The 22,127-nt window shown below is 40.5% G+C and overlaps 1 protein-coding gene across 1 annotated transcript in view; it reads left to right on the top strand.

The window, feature by feature from the left end:
* Nucleotides 1–1,892: 1,892 nt before the first annotated feature.
* LOC122646609 (dolichyl-diphosphooligosaccharide--protein glycosyltransferase subunit STT3B-like) overlaps nucleotides 1,893–22,127 on the top strand; it is a 36,899-nt gene continuing 16,664 nt past the window's right edge. The window contains exon 1 of the mRNA XM_043840194.1: nucleotides 1,893–2,780. Coding sequence (XP_043696129.1) covers nucleotides 1,908–2,780 — 873 coding nt within the window. The 5' untranslated portion in view covers nucleotides 1,893–1,907. The remainder of the gene's footprint in view (nucleotides 2,781–22,127) is intronic.

Below are 22,127 nucleotides of genomic sequence, written 5' to 3'. Positions count from 1 at the left end.
CTTTGGACTGTCAGGAGAGTTATTGCAAGTTGTTACGTGTTGAACTCTGTTGTGAAGTTACACTTTAGTGTATAGCTTTTAAAGTAACTATGTTTAAAGGTTGATTGAGTTGGGAGTGTAGGATTAAGCGCTTGCTAATCCCCCAAAAGTCGCCTTGTGAGGGAAGGTGCAACTTTAATTCTTTATTGCACACCAGTCAGGGCGTATCGCTCCCTCGCCTGAGTCGGCATCTGGGCAGGGCATTTTGGATCACTCCCAACAATCTCCCCCTAAATGCACGTCCAATAATAGAGCACCCATGGCACCGGTGAGACTTGAACTCGCGACCACCTGCTCTGATACCAATTATAGGATTAAGCGTTTGCCAATCCCCAAAAGACGCCTTGTGAGGGAAGGTGTAACTTTAATTCCTTATTGCACACCAGCCAGCGCACATCGCTCCCTCGTCAGAGCCGGAATCTGGGCAGGGCATTTTGGGTCACTCCCAATAGGGAGTGTCAATCAGAGATTAAAAGTGCAGTGCAATTCAAGACTGAGAGCTCGACACGTGGAATACCTTGAATCCAATGGTGCCAAGCTGGATTGACCCACTTTTTTTCCATTTATAAAATAACATCAATTTTCTCTAAAACTACTATAGACCATGCCGAATGGGACTTTAGCTACCACCTACATGAGAATCTACCACACTGCGGAGAGGGGAGGGGATGCGTTGCCCTTACGCCCAGACACAGTGGTGTGCAAAATGACCACTGTGCCCATGGAAAGGCAAGAATTAAACATGAAGGGGGTGTGCCACTGTGTCTGGGCATAGGGGCAGCGCACCGCACACGCCTAGGTAGTGTTCTTTTCCTCTTGATTTTTTTGGCCAATAATAAATATATTAGACAGGAGTAAGAGATCGCTACCTGGTCATGTAGCTCTTACACCAATGCGGAGGCCAACAAAAGCACTTGCAAAAGCATATAAATAAGTGAGATTTTTTATTTCACAAAAGATAGGGTAATTTTGCAAGCTCATGTGTCTGAGCGCAGAGGCTACACGACCAGGTAGTATTTTTTAGACAATTAAAACACATATTACAACACTTATGTTTTTGTAACGTGGTCAAAGCACAAACAACTTTTCCTATCGAAACTCCTCGTTATATTTCAATTGTTAGGAAATTGTTCTTTGCATGGGAGTGCAAACACGCACGACAACCACTGATAACACGCACGTTGGTAGATTGGCGAGCAAAAATTCTGCCATTCATGGGCAGGGCAGTCATTGCTGCTCCCCAATGTGTCTGGGCGTGGCCCTATGTCCCATGGAGGGAACTTTTCCCCATTCCAACTTTTTGTCCTCAAAATTATAAGAGAAGTGGATAAAATTCCTTAGGTAAAGAATTTTTTTTTATATATAAATAATGCAGAAAGATCCATAGTTAAAGATTATACTCCTCTTAAATATGTCCTTGTTTTTTTTTTTAGTAAAACGTAAATATGGCTTTAAAGCAAGCCTAAAACCCTTACATAGGAAACTTAAATTCTTACAAACCCCCAAGCTTATGGGCTTCACATTCTGTGATCCTTTCGAAAATTCGATTTTCGTTGCCGATCCAAGGCAGTCAAGATCTCATTTTTTTTCTCTGATTCCAATGAACTCTTCGATGCATTCCATGGAAAATCCCATTTATCCATTCCCAGATTCACCCACTGTTCTTCAGATTCAGTCACATTCTGTTTTGGCAAAAGTTTTCTGTCGCCTGTAGGGGAGGAAAAATCCCTTACGACCGCTTTTTTAGGATCCTTCGTGTCAGAAAAATGGTTCTTGGAGCACTTCTCCGTCTATAAATCTAAGCATTCTCGCCACGGTCGGAAAGCTGAATCTTTAATGGTGTGAAATCGGGAGCAAATTAGAACTCAATGGGGGCGGATCAAGTTGGTGTGAAACCCAATCTCTTCAACTTCTCTCTGAAATCACTAAAGCTGAAGACCAAGCAACAGGAGCTCCTGATACGTGTCATTGTCCTCTGTCTCATTTATGTCTTGGCGTTCATCACTAGGTTGTTTAGTGTTCTTCGTTATGAGAGCATGATCCATGAATTCGATCCTTACTTCAACTACCGAACTACGGTTTTTCTTACTGAGAAGGGATTCTATGAGTTCTGGAACTGGTTTGATTCTGAGAGTTGGTATCCGTTGGGTCGGATTATAGGAGGGACGCTTTATCCTGGTCTCATGGTCACTGCTGCTTTCATCTACTGGGTTTTGAGGTTTCTGAGGTTCGCAGTCCATATTCGGGAGGTTTGTGTATTGACTGCTCCGTTCTTTGCTTCGAACACAACTTTAGTAGCGTATTTCTTCGGGAAGGAGATATGGGATTCTGGGGTTGGGCTTGTTGCGGCTGCATTGATTGCCATTTGCCCAGGTTACATCTCGAGATCTGTGGCTGGTTCATTTGATAATGAGGGAGTTGCAATCTTTGCATTGCTGCTCACTTTTTATCTGTTTGTTAAGGCGGTGAATACTGGATCCCTTGCTTGGGCTCTAGCTTCAGCTTTTGGGTACTTTTACATGGTCTCTGCATGGGGTGGCTATGTGTTCATCATCAATTTGATCCCTCTTTATGTCTTGGTTCTTCTGATAACTGGGAGGTACTCGATGAGGTTGTATGTTGCATATAATTGCATGTATGTGCTGGGGATGCTGCTTGCAATGCAGATTCGGTTTGTTGGGTTTCAACATGTACAATCAGGGGAGCATATGGCGGCTATGGGCGTGTTTTTCTTAATGCAGGTTTGCTCTTCATTGTCTTTATATTGGGTTTCTTTGACTGTAAGACCATGTTGCTCTTTGCATATGGAGCTTCCCCTTCATTGTTGTTTTTGGAATTTGTTGTCTTCTGCGATTTTCTTGATGTGGAATGTAATTACAGTTATACTGGCACTGCTATATTTGCTGTTATGATGCAGATAATGCATATTCAATTTAAGTGATTGGCAGCTCCATGTTGAATTTTTGGTGGGGAAGTAGACATTTTCCCCATTGAGCCTTTGTGTTTTGGAGTCTAGTGTGATTAGTTATTATGTGTTTTTCTGATTCTCCTTTATTTGCTTGTACATATGACTTATTAGACATTACATGGTCATTCTGTATAAAATTTTCTTATAATGATGTTTTTAGTTCTTGGATTATGTGGAATGTAGCTTTATCTTTTCGTTATTTTTTTTTCTTTCAATTTATTTACTCTGTAATGTTTGGTATTCCATTTGTTATGGTTGTTGTGCAATGATATGTCTTACTGTTCGATATGTCATGAAAGTTGAAAAGAGCAATCGTAGTCCGTAGAGACCTTGTTCTAAATTCAAGCTCACTCACTCGAAGTGATTCCTCAAACTTTCGTGGAAATTTGCATGTGGTTAATCATATGACTTGGCTATTGGTTGTAGTGAGTTTAATATGAAGTGCAATTAGTATTTTCATATTTTTCTTTCTAGACATGTCTGTACAGACATTTTTCTTCATGGACCTACCTAGATAACTATTTGGAAAACTCAACACTTTTCGTTTTTCCTAGTGTATAAAAATTACTAATATATTGTACTACAGGTTAAAAATATGTATACAAATTTGTATGCTAATAATACTTTGAGGTGCATTTACATTATATAATTTGGAAAATTTATATTTCCACATTTTGTTTTTGGTTTTTGTTTGCTTTTTAAGGAAGGTAAGGGCAATTTTGTCCAACGGAAATACAAATGTAAATGGGGCGTGGGAAACTTAGGACAAGATGTATAAATAGCATCACTCTTTTCTACGAACAATTCAGTGATAGCATTTTTTGTTGGGGGGGGGGTAGAATGGTAGTTGGATAGATCTCACACTAGATCATCAAAAGGATCTTTGGTAGATTAGAATCCTCCATTGCATATATTTAAGTTTTAATCATTTTTATTAAGGCGCATACCTTAGGCCAGAAGCTTGCTCCATGGGTGAGAGGCACACCCACTTGCACCTGGTGCTATGTGATTGATTCCCGTGAGCCCTTGCACATCATAATTGTCAAGGCGGCCTAGGCGACAAGGTGGTTCTTGAATGCCTAGGAGACCGGTTCCATATTGTTCAAGACGGCTAGACAGGAAATAGGGGAAAAAGAAAGTAAAAAAAGGAGGAAATTGGGAGGGGGGTGAGGCAGGAATGAAAGAGGGAAAATGGGGAGAAAAACTAGAGAGAGAGAGAGAGAGAGAATGGAAAAACAATAAGAAAAATGGGTAAAAGAAGCAGTAGAAACTTCCATTAACACCAGAAAGGTTGCAGCGGCGACCCACTTCCACCACTGTTAAGTACGTAACAAGAACTCACGCTACAACCACCACCACTTCTGCTGTCAACACCAAGGAGGAAGAAGACCAAATGGGTTTTATTTGTTAAATTTTAACTTTAAATGAGATAGTTTAATTTTATGTATTGGCCCTCATATTATGTAGTGAAAGAAAGAAAAATTTTCATTTTACATATAACACCCCTAAGAGTCAAGATTACATCTTAAAAGAAATAAATATCATATTTTACATCTAAAAGCCCCTGGTACATGCACACCTTAGGCTCTGTATGGTACTATGGTAACGTTCTTTTTTAGTGTTTCTGGTATTTTTTTTGCTTTTTTGGAACAGAAACACGCTAAAATCTGAATGGTATGCCTGGTTCGATTTTTTGTTTTTTTGAAATGAATCGAACACTTAGCACACTTTTAGCACACATTTGCAAAACACCAAATTGGTGTTTCTCACATGAGAGAAGCACTTCTTCAAATTTTCGGAGAAACATGAGCTTCACTTAAGTTAACAAGGGCAAAATGGTAAAGTGTCAACTAAACGTAACAAATAGGGGTTTTTTGCCCTAACACTTCACAATTCGAGAAGAAGAGTAGTGTTCTTTCACTCGCAAGACTACCTTCTTGCTTCTTCTCTGCAAATCCGAGAAGAAATCAGTTGCTCTCTTTGCTCACGACCTCTGCAACTCTCCACTGGTGCTCTCTTCGTGCTCCACCTCTGCAAATCTCCGTCGCACTAAACCTCTGGTGCGAAGAGGATTCACGAGAGAGGCAGAAAAAACGTGAGGGTTTGTGCGAGCAGACCTTGATGTGGGTGGCATCAACGTGCCTCATTTCCACCCTAGAGCCACAGAGGTTGCATTGGTGATTGAGAGGATTTTATTTATGTGGATAGAAAAGGCTTAAAACTATTTCTTCTGGAAACTTTAATGGCGTACATTCCCTGTACTATTCAACTTATCCTTCCTGCAATGGTTAATGCGTCTTCTTCTTCTGGGTCTTCTTTCTCCAAGTTTACTTTTCACTTTCTGGGTATTCGAAAGAAGCTAGAATGGTTCAGAGCTTCCAGAATTGCACCCAAAATCGGACCCAGTAGTGGTTCAGAGCTTCCAGAGCTCCCTGTGCTCTTAAATGAATCTCCTCTTTTTTCCTTTTCTTCTTACCCTCCCCCTCCCCAAAAGAAAAGGGAAAAAAAAATCTGGGTTATCGGAAATTTTGGTTTTTAAATAGTAGGTTCTTTTGGAATTGAATTGGTGGATTATTATGGATGATTGGATACTTCTTGTAAGAATTCCTTCGAACAGATATGGATCCTCATGTTTTAGCACTGATATTAATCGTAGAGATTGTGCTAGTAAAGAAGCTTATGCTGCTTGTGGTAGCTTAAAACTTTCTTTGTTCGTCATGGAAAATTTATTTGATCTCCATTCTACAGTGAAACTAATGTATTACATCAATGACTTTTCACAAACTGTCATCAGAGTTCAGTGTCTCTCTTTAAATTTGTGAAGTCCTGCAATCTGTAATTTCTTTCTGATTCTGCATTTTCTATTAGAATTCTATTTGTGAAAAAACTAGTATGCCTTCTCCCATACCCTTATCTATGCATCCACAAGCATTTTCTTTTCCCTCCTTGGAACAGATTGATTCTCAGCCATTATTGTTGTAATTTTTACTGCACCTATCCCTTTGGGAAGCCTTGTTGCCATTGGATTTATACTTTTTCTACTATTTGATTTGATTGGCTAAGCAAATCACTCCTTTGAAAGGTGTGAAATGAGAAAGCTAGGGTAAAATACCTTCTGTTTTGCTAAAAAAACCATTAGTATAAAAGCCATGATGTAGGTGGCAATTACGTAATTTTTGGTAAACAATAGAAACGATTCTGTTAAGTGCAACCTATACAGATTTCTGTTTCTTCTAAACTTCATAAATGTTTTTTTTCTGAGTTACCATACAACATTTCAGGACCCAGAAACACTTAAAAAACACAGAAACACATAAAAGTGTGCCGGACCCAAAAACACTAAAAAAAAACAGAAGTATTACCATACAGAGCCTTAGTCTCCTGGCCACCGTCTAGGTTTGCCTTGGCGCCACGACAACTATGCTGTGGTGCTGTACATCTTTCATGCATTGTGTGCACCTGCACCTCTATGTTTGAGTTGCTTTATTCAAGCAATCAAAATATAGCCTATCCCCTTTTTGCTCAATAGTTGCAGCCTTGAGAGTTTGCTCTAGTTGAGTTAATGAAGCATGCTAATGCTTTATAATTTATCTGCTAGTGGGCTTACTGGCCATGGTTCTTTTGCAAGTCTAAGCACTTTAGATTGTAGTATATCAGATGTAGTCATAATGTTGATGACAAGGCGACGCTTAGGTGTCTTTTTTATCTAGGCGGGACTGATGCAAAGGCATCTAGGGTACCTTGATGCCTAAAGGGCTGGAAAATGTGTTACTTCTCTCCGATGAGAGACAACTTCATAGAGTGGGCAATGAAGATAGGTTATGAGCTTTATACTCCTCCACTGGAGTATGGGAAAGCCAGAAACATGTTTAAAGTTCATGGCAATCTACTTGGGGAGGGCAATCAGAAAATTTAAGAACTCAAGGGTTGCACACGTACTACAGTAGGTCAACATAGGGGTTATTTGAATCATAGTTGTCAAGACATCGCCTAGGCGTCTAGGCACTTTGGTTGTCTTGCATCCAAGCCCCCTCCAACGCCTTGGGTTGTCTAGATGCCAGGACAATTATGATTTGAATTATGTATTTGGTTCAGGTTTGTTTTTAGGGAAATTTATGAAACACCCCCTGAAAATGGGTCGAAACTCAGATCACCCCCTGAAATTTGAAAATACTCAGATCACCCCCTCTACACTAACGGAGTTAGTCTACTGTTAGTTATTGATGTAAAAAGACTATTTTACCCTTGTACTAAATCATTAGAATTAAATTTACAATACTACCCTTTCCTTCATCTTCAACCTACTTTCATCCTCTTCCTCACACCTGTAAGTTCGCCGGAGAGTCACCGGAGAGAAGGAAAAAAAACAAAAAAACCAAGAGACAACGGTCTCCATTGGAAAATTTTGGGGTTTTCAGAATTTTAACCCCTGTTCTAACCCCGATTCAAAGCAAGAGGAAGGCGTTGGAGACAGTGGCTGCTTCAACACACTTGATGACGTGTCATCAGTTTCATTGACATTTCTGCAAATAGATGGAGCACGGCACTGTAGGTGGTCCCCGATTTCCCACTCCTATTTGGAAACGAAAGAACAACTAACGGAGTTGGAATTGGGATTCGAGAGAAAAAAATAAGCGAAAATGGATTTAATTAAGAAAGAAAGAAAAACGGATTTAGTTAAGCAGAAAAGTAAAGACCAAATGCTAAATGGGGTGAGGCAATACAGAAAACTGCTTGGGATCAGACCAGGCCATTTGGTAAATTTCTTGACGGCGATCTGTCGGCGATTCTGTAGACAGCCCTTGTAGACGAGATTGGGGACTTTGGTGCCGCTCTCAGAGATGATGAAGTCGGAGCTGAAGTTATCGGTGGTGACTATGAGGTCAGAAAGTGAGAACTCAGAGAAAGGAGGGACTCCAGCAACGGCAGATGTGTCGGCATCACCGGAGGGAGGTGGGTGATTAAATGGCAGGTTTTGGTTATGATGCTGTACTTTGCATATCTCTGGTTCAGTCTCTCGTAATGGAGACGATTCACAGGAGCCCGTGACTATTGTCTCTATCCCTTTGCACCCTCACCACACTCTTGAGCAGTTTAACTGCGGTGGCAGTGGCTACAGGAAGAAGGAGAAGAAGAGCAGCAGAAGCAGAGGAAAGGGTGGAGAGAGAGGGGGAGGGCGTAGTGATGATGGTGTAGGATGAGGCTGCACTGACCATCTCATCTGCCTCGCCGTTGAGTCACCATCGGAGCAGCTGCCACCCGCTGTCTCTTGAGGCAGAACCCTAAGGTTTCATTTGTCTTTCTGTTGATTTGGGGAAGAAGAGGGAATATTCCCCTCTGATTCCCCTCATCCTTATAAACTTAAAAAAAATTGGGGTTTTTAGATTCAACGGTAAAAAGTAACTTCACATTTACCAAAGGGTAGTTTAGGGTTTTCAAAAAATTTAACTGGCTGACTTCATCACTTAACTAACGATAGGGTCTAATCTGAGTATTGGGCTCTAATACAGGGGGTGATCTGAGTATTTTCAAATTTCAGGGGGTGATCTGAGTTTCTGTCACGCCCCCATCCCAGACAAGGGATAAAATACATTATAAGGGGTGACTAGGACAACGCTTGTCATCCTATTAAGCTGCCAGGATCACTGACACAGTGTCCCAACGCACAGTCATAACTAATATTACAATAATATAATATCAGAGTGCGGAAAGGAAAATATTACATTCCAAATGATCAGTAGTTTTGCGGAAGCGTATAAAATCAATAATTACAAGATGATCAAAGCCTAGATGATAAATACTGTAGTTAATCCATTTTTCATTACCATCTAATAATGATTAACAAGGGTATAACAGTAAATGTTTTTACATGGGCCTACGCCCTAAAATAAACAAAAGGGGAACAAGTCCCTAGAGTTCTCATGGCCCGTAGGCGCAATCGTCACAAGGACACCCGTTGCCATGTTCCTCTAACACAGCTTCCGGCTCCTCCGTACCTGCATCATAATCTAAAAATTGTGTACACGAGGGGGTTAGCTCTCCACTGAGCCAGTGAGGGGATGGGGATGCACAAACACACAATTCACATAGTCCAATGATGCATGCATATGTTAAGTAAATTTTCCACCTAACATCACAACTAAGTCAATGGCATATGCTACTGTGACAACTCGGGAGACACTGTGGGTCACTTAACTTATCGCCACAATGAAACCTCAATTGTCACCTGGGACCTACGCCGATCGAAGCCTCCAAGACCACTCAGCGCACCCCGATAACCAATACTACCATGATCGGCCTCTCCCACCTCCACGAATCCGGTGTACTCGATTACCCAACACCTAAACCCCTGTTGGTAAGGGTCGTAGCATAAGGGTGTAAAATCCTAGCCAGCCTACATGCAAGTCCTATCGTCCCGAGAGGTAATCCGGGCGCATCAACTTTTCATCCGGTTTAGTGCCCGGTTACAAGACGGCACGGCGCATACAGCTTCAACATGACATTCAACATAATTTCTTCATAAATATATATATTATCCGGGGTTTCGGCACCGGCACCCACCGGCACCGAGACCCATCAAAGTAAAGCATCTCTAATTAACATCATAACATTCATATATAAAAGTATGCAATATGCGCAAGCATGCTTAATAATTTATAATGATGACATAATATACAATGCAATAATAATATCAAGCCCAAACAACCAAACCCACTCACAATATGTGTTATGCCCCGATGTTATGAGTTGTCGCCGAAATCAAGTAACACGTCACAAGATGAAAATTTTAAACCTAAATAAAGAGTGAAAATAGGGTTAATTAAGTAAAGGGACGGATCCCCAAAAGGTCTCCCATAAATCATTTAAGTATAAGGTTTCAGAGACGAAGTGGTTGCAGGAGTGGTTTCATGCCCAAATTCTGCAACCACATGTAAATCCTAGGAAACCGGGGGTTCGGGACAGTTTTAGTCAAGGTCGGATGCAGATGTGGTTTCAGAAAACTGAATCCGAGTGTAAATCCGAGCTTCACAGGGGCTCAGGACAATTTTTGTCAAGGTCGGATGCAGATGTGGTTTCAGAAAAACTGAATCCGAGTGTAAATCCGACCTTCACAGAATCCTTCTCGGGAAGGTAATTTCAGGGTGGTTTCTTGCAGGTCTGAAACCACATGTAAATCCTAGCTAACCAGGGGCTTAGGATAGTTTTAGTCAAGGTCGGTTGCGGTGTGGTTTCGTAAAATCAATCCGAGTGTAAAACCACATACCGCAGAACCGAAAATTGAAGGGTTTCTCACTAGGGATTCATTTTCCAAGGGGTTTAAAGGTAGGGAGGCTTCAAGAAAGCTTCCTCCTAGGTCCATTAGGGTTCTAAGACCTCATTAGGTCCATGTAATCCCATGGATTTAAGAGAAAACCAAGAGAACCTAAATTAGGACATAATATGTTAGAAACCTTAAATTTCTTAAATGGAAAGAGATTACTTAGGCTTAGGGCTTGTAATGGAGTGAAATAACTCCACCATAGTCTAGGTTTAGAGGTTCCATCGATTCCTTGGGTTCCAAGAGAACCCTAGGTCGAATTTCTCCCATTTCCCAAACCCCAAAAATCGAAATAGATGAAGAGATGTGGGTTTGAATGACTTACCTACCCCCAATATAGAAGGCTCCATGTTGAGGCTCCAAGAAGTGCTCTTCCAACCTCCAACCAAGTTTCTCCACCCTTCTTCCTCCTTCTCTCCTTCCTTCTTCCTTCTTTCTTCTTTCTTCTTTCTCCTTTCTCTCCTCTTTCTCTCCTCCACGATTTAGGTTAGATGGGAGAAGAAATGAAATGAATGCTTCTCCCCCCCCCCTTTGTCTTATTTAAAGAAAATGGACCTTGGATCCTCTAAGTTAAATGGGTCAAATAGCTAAATGGATAGTTTAAGTTAAATGGGTCAAGAGTTAAATGGGTGGATCCAAGATAAATGGGTCATTAGGCTAAATGGGTAGTTTAAGTTAAATGGGTCACCCAAGTTAAATGGGTACTCTAAGTTAGATGGGTCAAATAGAGTCAAATGGGCCTCTTAACTAAATGGGCCTGCCCACAGGTTTCAAATATAAAAGAACCCACTTGGGGATGGGTCCATCCACCATGGGATTATAAGCCCATCACACGCTCCCTTAAATAAGTGGGACCCACAAATGGAATATTCCCAACTCAACTAAAATAGCCCGGCGGTCCCAATCTTGACCCGCACTTCAAGGGCATCGAGAGAAAGGGTAAATAAATAAACTTAAGTGCTAGGACTTACTATTTCCTTATCATGGTTTGTCCCCCGTGACCCCGAATAGTTTCCTCCACAGGTAAACCCGCACTGTGGTCAATAATTTTGTAGCTGGGTTTGACCACCAGTGAGAACAGCTCACCAGCATACGTGGCAGTGATAACCACACGTCACGGGGAAGAAATAATAATTAATTATGATCCGGGGTGCGGGTGTAACATCCTCCCCACCTTACAAGAAATTTCGTCCCCGAAATTTGAGGCAACTAGGGTCTTAAGTGAGAAGGGCTGTTGGATAACAACATCCCAAGTCACCCACATCTTGAACTAAGTCAAAGGTCGGGTCAAGATGAGGCAAGGCCTACGTGGCCAAAAGTCAGTTCCACAATTCTCTTTTCCTTACAGGTCACATTACCACAGGGGTGTGGTTCACAATAACCCTAGAAAACAGGGTTCCAACTACTAAGTTAAGTCTCAAGGAACAGAGTTCCCTAAATCTTCCAGATCAGGTGGTACCATTCTAGCCTTCACTACTCTGGTCAGTCTTGGGTTACAGGATTTAACCTTGTCCATGTCCCAACATAGGGTTCACATTCCAAGGCTTTCACATCCGGTTGTCTCATTACCTAACCCAACTTTAGAATGATTTGGAATATTGATGGAATCTCCTATTGTTCACTCCCAAGACGGAGGGAACGCATTTGGTGATCCATTACCCCATTCATATCTGTCGTTGGAGAAGATTTTGTTACATCCTTCAGTTTTAGCTTTCACAACCTTTAAACCTATAACACAATTATCCCACAGGAAAGAGTCCACATCAGTCCTCTTTCGAGAACCAACAACCTTTACTAGCTTTTGTCCAAGTCAACTCTTTAAGCAGTCTCCATAATTTAACCTATCCGGTCATTAAATTCATTCTTCATTACCCTAAGGTTTGGTCAACCAAGGTTAGGGCACCAACTAGTTACACAGCAAGGTCGATGTAAGGTCATACTTGTAGTACCAGAGAATCACTCTAGTCACACAAGTCCAAGGTTCTAAGGGATATCTATATATATTTATCACACCAATATGTAGGCATAGATTCAATAATTATATTCAAATCCCTATGGACATATCTCATCTAGGTCAATCCACCGAACAAGAAGTTCTCGTGCACGGTTCACTAAGTCTTTTTTTTTTTTTTTTTTGGAAAGTCAAATCACGGTGTAGGACTTTCTCTATGAGTCTAAACAAGGTTTGGATAAACCAAGTAAAGTTCAAATAGAGTCGTCACTAGCTTGAGGTGTTATGAATGACTTCCAAATACACGTGACCTTCATGGCTCAATCACATAGACCAGCCCAAACCAGCCTATTACTTTCCTTTCTTAGTACCTACCCATAAGGTTTGGGTCCTTAAATTCATAGGATCGAAGGTCTTCATCCTCAAAGGTAACTCTTCTTCCTTTATGTAAGAGAGGAGTCACAGCGGTTACCAATGCCTGCTACTTTTTATTAGCTGGCCCAATCGGGTACAAGTCCTAACCTCTTTCAATTCAAGGTATTGACTAGATTTAGGTGGTTCCCACAAATGGGTCACACAACGGGGTGTCCGATCTAGGGTATAGGCACATAATCATCACATATAAGTGTAGTCAAAGGTCTCCAAAACAAGCTAAAAATCCTAAAAGAAATCGGGTGGACTCACGAGCGACGTCAGCACTCCGGGTGCATTCATGGCCCCTCCGAGAAAATAGGGAGAGTGGACTAATGGGCGGATGTGGAATGCGAATCCGTTCGTTTGTCCAATCTCAAAAGTCTCAATGGCCGAGAGGGTGTAAGTTAAACGGATTTACAGACGGATGCATGAGTGTGGATCCGTTCGTTGATCCGCACAGATTTACAATGATAATTTCAAGTTTTATGCGAAGTGGATTCACGATAAGTGGATTCGCTCGTTCGTTCATTTGCAGAAATTTAACATAATAAAGCCGCGAGTTTTAAAACTCACTTTTGGCTCCAAAGAAAGGAACATAACCGCAGGGAGAAAAAGCTCTACAGGGACTTCCGTTCAAGCTTCCCTCGGGTGGTTTTCTTGTAATCTTAAGCCTCAAGGTTTAACTCTCACTTGTTCAAGATATGGCTTTCTTCCCATTCCTACTTTCTCTTTTCTTGGATTTGGGATGAATCATTTCAAGTTGTGATCATGTCTTGACTTTGCTTGTAATACCATGACCATGTACACCAAATCCATGCCAAACCGATTGGAACTAGGGTTTTTGGGTGTAAATCGAGTCCTATTTGATCGATGGCACTAAGTTGTTGGATCCTTGTTTGATTATTGCATCTTTTATAAACTTTCAAGTCTTTGCAAGCATTTTAGAGATTATCACTATGCTGTCATGTCTAGTTGAATTTTACTTTGATTATGCCCAGGTTTTGGTTGTGGTAAAGTCCTCAATTCACAGTATTTTGGGAAAACTCTCCAAGTTCAAATCTAATTCTTTTACATGCCATAAAATTCTCATAGAAAATTATCACATTGTCTTATCTTCAAGCATATTCTCTTGTATACATGATTGTTGATAAAAATCCTTAGAATCTTTCCTCTTTTCCTCAAATAAATAATTCTTGTCTCTTGTTGGGGTATTTTCATCCAATAACTTGCTTGTTTGATATTGGTTGGGATGTAAAGTCGCCAAAAGTATATGTTGTTCACATTGATCTCATTATTCACATCCACACATTAGGAATGTCACATGGATTTTACATGTGCATTGATCTTATCCATTTCTCTTCACTCCAAACATCTTCCTATGGTTATCATGTCTCATTTCCCTTACATGCTCTTGTCACAATACAATTTTCACATCTTGTAGGCATTTCACTTCTATACTTTTATTTGTCAAGCATAAAGCTTCAATTACCAGGGTAAGATATGCCACAAGAGGGGCGAGGGAAACATCAAATAGAGGTAATAAAAGCCTAACATAGGTTGGTTCATCAAGACAGGCAAGAAAATCCTTTATGGCTTGGGGGTTTTAGGTGTGGTTTCGTGAAGTTGCAACCACGTAAATCCGAGCTTTTCAGAATCAAATTTTGTTCTCGAAATTCATGGATTCTCATCAATTTCACAAAATTGAATCCACGGGTGAAACCGCATGGCCCAAAATTAAAATTTTAAAACCCACGACTTAGAGGTTTATTTCCCTCCTTCAAAACACAACTCTAATACATTTGAAGAACCAAAAGCCGCGATCGTTCTTGCTCTCACTTCCCTCCTCGGTGGATTTTAGTGCTCCAAATTACTCCTCAACAACATCCAATCGCATTCAGGTAAGATCTTTCTCTCTCCCATCGAGTTCTCTCAAGGAGAAACCCCAAAACACAATTTAGGTTTTGGAAACTTGGGGTTTTTGTTTCCTTTTGCTTGGTAGGTTACTCACAACCTAATCTTAACCATTTTCTCATCATAAGCAACCTATACAAGGGCTTGCATACGATCTTGGCATCTAACTCAAGGATTTAGGTTGGATTTTGGAAAAACCAAAACCTACTCAAATTTTCCTCTTCTCTTTTGCCATGTATGAATCGGTCTTACTAGATAGGGCTTAGTTTACATCCTTTGAGTTGTCACAAGCCAACTTTACTTGTTTCTCAAGATTCAAACTTCCAATCACAAAATCTAAAAATTTTCTTTAAAGTTTATAGCATGTTTCAAGATCAAATAAATCCATATTTTGCTTGAACTCACTGTTTTGCATAAAGCATTACTTTCTAGGCATATTATGACCATGAATCTTCATTATTTATCATGTCATTCACATAATGGTCATGCCTTTTCTTTTTTTCCCTAACTTCTTAGATCACAATTGGATAAAATCAAAATTTTCTAGCCTAAGAATCCTGCTAAAATTTAATTTGCTTTGGAAGGAAAATCAAGGACTAGGTTTTGAACTTCACAACCTTACATTGATCATCTACTTAGGCCTTAGCATTCAAGGTACAAATTTGCTATCAATCTTGGCTTTTAGCCGCAGTTAAAATAATCAATGGCTCCAAGAACACAATGCATGCGTTGAACAAGTTGCACCAACCGTCCTAGATCCACTATGGTTTCAAAAGATAGAGGACCAAGGGCTTTACCAAGACTACTTCCGCTTCAAAAATATAGTGGAAGGGCGGGATGTAGTGTTGGATGATCTCAAAGCTTACATGGTGGGGCAGAGATTCGAAGCATTGGGGTGGACCAACATTCTCAACCTTCCTGAACCATACTACCTACAACTCATTTACCATTCTATACAAATCGACACCGAGAACCCAGGCATACGAATTATCGGTTGTTTCATGTGTCAAGGGGGTTCCTATAGCCTTCATTGCGGACACGCTTGGCGGCGTTATCAACGTGTCCATTGGAGGAGCAAGGACCTATTGTTCACTTAGAAGGAATCCCTATACCTTAATCAAGTGGGAGGTATTGACATTCTGACGACCATAAGGCAGCTGAACCTACGAGTGGTGGATGGCTTCGATGAGGTCATGAAGCAACTCTCCAATCAGACTTGGCGCCTAGAGGTATCGAGAGAGGGGTAGATGACATCGACAGCTTTCTTGGTCGCGATGGTGGCGGTGGTGCAATGTCTAGCTCAGCTTTCTCTCAACAATTAAAGTTATCCCGGATCAGTTCTTATAGTTCTTGTCTTAGGATGAACAACTGGGAACTTTTAGAAATGGTAGACTTGTATATTTAATCTGAGATGAACAGAATCAAATGTTTTGAGTTGGAACAGATGAGATCTTGCATTTTGAGTTGAGAAAGACACGTTATGCCAAGCGGAGAATCTGGAACAATCATGGTGTTTAGATAAGTATCTTTTGATTGAGCAGGATAGAATCATATGTCTTTGTTGGAATAGATGAAATCATGAATGTTGAAATGGGAAGGATAGGATTGCCTCCCAAGAAGATTTGGAATAATTGAATATTTGTAATTAATCTTATATGTATCTCTATGTATTTGTTTAATTCTCTCTTACTTAAATCATTGTTGATAATTGTGCTTGGTTATGATTGATTCATTATTGTTTATGAATTATAACATATAGTTACCCATTTATGACCTACTTAAGGCTCAACCAAGCAATTATATAGTTGTAGCTTTACAGCCTATGGTTCAAGTCCTAAGTTCCATGTTACCTATTATCTTCTAAGTTCTTGTTTCACCACAATCAGTTCTTCTCCTATGTCTCGCACACAATCATTTATGTTCTTGAAGATTTTTAGTTTAGAACCTAATTGTGGAGAGTAAATCAAGAGTCCGCGAGATCGTGCAGCGAGCATCAGTCTCTCGATACCACTCTCACGCCCCATCCCGCATAAGGGATAAAATACATTATAGGGGTGACTAGACAACGCTTGTCATCCTATTAAGCCGCCAGATCATCGACACGGTGTCCCAACGCATACATAACTAATATTACAATAATATAATATCGAGTGCGGAAAGGAAAATATTACATTCCAAATGATCGTAGTTTTGCGGAAGCGTATAAAATCAATAATTACAAGATGATCAAAGCCTAGATGATAAATACTGTAGTTAATCCATTTTTCATTACCATCTAATAATGATTAACAAGGGTATAACAAGAATGTTTTTACATGGGCCTACGCCTAAAATAAACAAAAGGGGAACAAGTCCCTGAGTTCTCATGGCCCGTAGGCGCAATCGTCACAAGGACACCCGCCATGTTCCTCTAACACGCCTTCCGCTCCTCCGTACCGCATCATAATCTAAAAATTGTGTACACGAGGGGTTAGCTCTCCACCGAGCCAGTGAGGGGATGGGGATGCACAAACACACAATTCACATAGTCCAATGATGCATGCATATGTTAAGTAAATTTTCCACCTAACATCACAACTAAGTCAATGGCATATGCTCATCGCGACAACTCGGAGACACTGTGGGTCACTTAACTTATCGCCACAATGAAACCTCAATTGTCACCTGGGACCTACGCCGATCGAAGCCTCCAAGACCACTCAGCGGCACTCGATAACCAATACTACCATGACCGGCCTCTCCCACCTCCACGAATCCGGCATCGATTACCCAACACCTAAACCCCTGTTGGTAAGGGTCGTAGCATAAGGGTGTAAAATCCTAGCCACGCCTACATGCAAGTCCTATCGTCCCGAGAGGTAATCCGGGCGCATCAACTTTTCATCCTGGTTTAGTGCCCTTACACAAGACGGCAGCGCGATACAGTTCAACATGACATTCAACATAATTTCTTCATAAATATATATATTATCCGGAGTTCGCACCGCACCCACCGCACCGAGACCCATCAAAGTAAAGCATCTCTAATTAACATCATAACATTCATATATAAAAGTATGCAATATGCGCAAGCATGCTTAATAATTTATAATGATGACATAATATACAATGCAATAATAATATCAAGCCCAAACAACCAAACCCACTCACAATATTGTTATGCCCCGATGTTATGAGTTGTCGCCGAAATCAAGTAACACGTCACAAGATGAAAATTTTAAACCTAAATAAAGAGTGAAAATAGGGTTAATTAAGTAAAGGGACGGATCCCCAAAAGGTCTCCCATAAATCATTTAAGTATAAGGTTTCAGAGACGAAGTGGTTGCAGGAGTGGTTTCATGCCCAAATTCTGCAACCACATGTAAATCCTAGGAAACCGGGGGTTCGGGACAGTTTTAGTCAAGGTCGGATGCAGATGTGGTTTCAGAAAACTGAATCCGAGTGTAAATCCGAGCTTCACAGGGGCTCAGGACAATTTTTGTCAAGGTCGGATGCAGATGTGGTTTCAGAAAAACTGAATCCGAGTGTAAATCCGACCTTCACAGAATCCTTCTCGGGAAGATAATTTCAGGGTGGTTTCTTGCAGGTCTGAAACCACATGTAAATCCTAGCTAACCAGGGGCTTAGGATAGTTTTAGTCAAGGTCGGTTGCGGTGTGGTTTCGAAAATCGAATCCGAGTGTAAAACCACATACCGCAGAACCGAAAATTGAAGGGTTTCTCACTAGGGATTCATTTTCCAAGGGGTTTAAAGGTAGGGAGGCTTCAAGAAAGCTTCCTCCTAGGTCCATTAGGGTTCTAAGACCTCATTAGGTCCATGTAATCCCATGGATTTAAGAGAAAACCAAGAGAACCTAAATTAGGACATAATATGTTAGAAACCTTAAATTTCTTAAATGGAAAGAGATTACTTAGGCTTAGGGCTTGTAATGGAGTGAAATAACTCCACCATAGTCTAGGTTTAGAGGTTCCATCGATTCCTTGGGTTCCAAGAGAACCCTAGGTCGAATTTCTCCCATTTCCCAAACCCCAAAAATCGAAATAGATGAAGAGATGTGGGTTTGAATGACTTACCTACCCCCAATATAGAAGGCTCCATGTTGAGGCTCCAAGAAGTGCTCTTCCAACCTCCAACCAAGTTTCTCCACCCTTCTTCCTCCTTCTCTCCTTCCTTCTTCCTTCTTTCTTCTTTCTTCTTTCTCCTTTCTCTCCTCTTTCTCTCCTCCACGATTTAGGTTAGATGGGAGAAGAAATGAAATGAATGCTTCTCCCCCCCCTTTGTCTTATTTAAAGAAAATGGACCTTGGATCCTCTAAGTTAAATGGGTCAAATAGCTAAATGGATAGTTTAAGTTAAATGGGTCAAGAGTTAAATGGGTGGATCCAAGATAAATGGGTCATTAGGCTAAATGGGTAGTTTAAGTTAAATGGGTCACCCAAGTTAAATGGGTACTCTAAGTTAGATGGGTCAAATAGAGTCAAATGGGCCTCTTAACTAAATGGGCCTGCCCACAGGTTTCAAATATAAAAGAACCCACTTGGGGATGGGTCCATCCACCATGGGATTATAAGCCCATCACACGCTCCCTTAAATAAGTGGGACCCACAAATGGAATATTCCCAACTCAACTAAAATAGCCCGGGCGGTCCCAATCTTGACCCGCACTTCAAGGGCATCGAGAGAAAGGGTAAATAAATAAACTTAAGTGCTAGGACTTACTATTTCCTTATCATGGTTTGTCCCCCGTGACCCCGAATAGTTTCCTCCACAGGTAAACCCGCACTGTGGTCAATAATTTTGTAGCTGGGTTTGACCACCAGTGAGAACAGCTCACCAGCATACGTGGCAGTGATAACCACACGTCACGGGGAAGAAATAATAATTAATTATGATCCGGGGTGCGGGTGTAACAGTTTCGACCTATTTTCAGGGGGTGTTTCGTAAATTTCCCTTGTTTTTATTACCTGGTAAATCCTGTTCATATGGATCAATAGTTGTTTAGTTTAGTCGACTTTTGAGTCAAATAGTCAATTCCTTGATGGAGTAGGAATACTAGATATTTTAGGTAGTCGTCCATTTTATTATTCTATTATTTTCTTTATTTAATCACTTTAGATGTAGGGAGTCAAAGTGCTTATAAATACAGCCATACAGGTTTAAGGTCTTGCACAAGTCAAATTCTTCAGGCTTTGAAATAAGAGATGGTTCCTTGCCAGAACTGCTTTGATACAGGCTATGACATTTCTGTTTAAGCTATTGTGTGCTGTCGTCTTTTGTTAGTTCTTCATGCTGCTTTAGTTTCTGGCTGCTGCTCATGTCATCCTGGAATTTCTGGGCTGCTTATGTTATTTGGTTTAAATTACAGGATAGTTCTTGAAATTCTGGGTTGCAGGTTGTTGGGTTATTACAGTCCTCATTCTTTTCCTTTAAGTTTCCCCCCCTTGACTTCTCCCAGTTTTGAAACTCGGATAAAAATTTCTCTGATTCTAAGTCCTGGTTTCCATCAGATGTATTTTTCTGGTTTGTTTCTCAAGTTTATAACAGAAACTACAAAGGGCTGGGCTAGTAAAACAATTTCCTTCTCAATTGCACTATCAAATTTGATATAAAAGCTGGCCAATTGCATAACATATTCAAGTATTCAACTAATATGACCTTGTTAGATAAACTTGAATGGTGAAACAGAATGTGTAGTCGACCCCATTTAGTTGTGATAAGGCTTTGTTGAATTATTCAATAATTGGTTCTCTATGATAAACCAACTATATCTAAGTTACTAATTGTACCCTAATTTTGCTGGGAGAAAACAAGTTTCTCTTAAGTGTTCCCTTGGTTTAGCCTTATAACACTTCTTGGATTTCTCTCGCAGCAGCCCTACATCACATTCTTTTTTCTCTTTTTTTCCCTCCCTATATCTTTTTTATGTTTTCTTTTTGCCCCTGCCTACTTGCTTTTTCGTGATCCGACCTTTCACAAGTGTTTGTAGCCGGGCCCAATAACCTGCATGAATTGAGTTTCTTACTTTCTTAGACCTAAGTTCATTAAACTTTCCTGCATTAAGCATGATGTGGCCAGCACCAGTTTCTAGGTAGATGGTGACTAAGCAGCATTTGCCCGAGTGCTTTTAACATGAATAAGAGTAAATGTTAAAAAAAAAACATTTTTAATTTAGCAATAAGTACATTATTGTGTTGTCAAGTTGTATACAGCTAATGGAGTGTTTGAATGAAAAACAATGTGTAGTTGGGGCATACAGCTCTATTATTAAAGTTGTTTACTGCATGCATTATTTTATGGTTGCTTGTCTGTGTTAGTTTACTTCCTTCTAAATTCTAATGTATGAAATATGAATTGGGTAATATTCATTTAACTCTACAGATTGGTAATAACTCTATGCTCTCATAAATTGAGTATGCATTTGTTTTCCACTAGTCAATTAATCTTCCTTGATTTCACGGTCTCCTAATAATTTCTGGAGTATTTCTTTGTTGCTTATTTATTGGGCATTTGGTGTTTGAGAATTATGGTCATCTATTTTGGCCAACGTTGATACTGATGCACAAATATGTCATCGTGTCTTGCTTTCCTTAAAGTCGGAAATGCTTTGTTCTTCTATGTTCTCTGGTTTTTACTCTATTTTCTTTATTCATTTGTTACAGATCTAATGACCAAGGATTTAAGTATCGGTATCGGGTATCGTATCGGTCAGGCGATTTTAAGAGACGTATCGTATCGGAGATACGTATCGATCGGTGCAGAAACGCATGAAAATGATCAAAATACACATGAAAATACACTTTTGGACACAAAAAACAATATAAACAAGCAATTTGTGTCATATATCATGCATATATACTAAGAATTGTGAATAATCAATAACCAAACAAGTGCGGCATGTTGAAATTGTTATAAAAGATTAAAAGATGAAATTCCTTACATGTAGAGTCACTCTATTGCCATGAAGAATGTCGGGGTGGATCAAAGTCATGTCTGTAAGGGTCTTTAACAATAGGAGCGACTAGGATGATGTTGTGTACTTGTCCGAACATAAGCACAATATCGAGCCCGGTCAAAATATCGATGGTAGTGACTCTCCCACTGATAGTAGAATCGTGTGTACTGCTCTGGAGTGGCTAATGTCACGACAACACTAGGTTGTACTTGTGCTTGATTCTCTCCGTATCCATAACTTCCATACCCTACAGAAGCCCCATGTCCATAGCCTGAAGAAGAACCTGATGCATAATGCCCATGGCCTGATGAAGCACCAAGATAATCGTAACTAATGCTAAGTGACTCCATGCCACTCATAAGCACATCACTATCATATGGATTGTGGGAGCGCTTGGCAGACTTGCCCTTATGCGGCTTCCACGAGTAAGTCTTATGGCCAGCAGGCTCAGGACCATGATCCATATCTTGGGTAGTATGTGTGTATCCTGCCTCACATGTGAACTGAACCCCAGCACGATGTTGTGAAGCCTCATGGCCACCACCACTACCTCGAGCACCACCACTACCTCCAGC

The sequence above is a fragment of the Telopea speciosissima genome, chromosome 11 (genome assembly GCF_018873765.1).
Source record: "Telopea speciosissima isolate NSW1024214 ecotype Mountain lineage chromosome 11, Tspe_v1, whole genome shotgun sequence".
In the NCBI taxonomy this organism is placed as follows: domain Eukaryota; kingdom Viridiplantae; phylum Streptophyta; class Magnoliopsida; order Proteales; family Proteaceae; genus Telopea; species Telopea speciosissima.
This window is presented reverse-complemented; position numbering and strand designations above follow the sequence as displayed.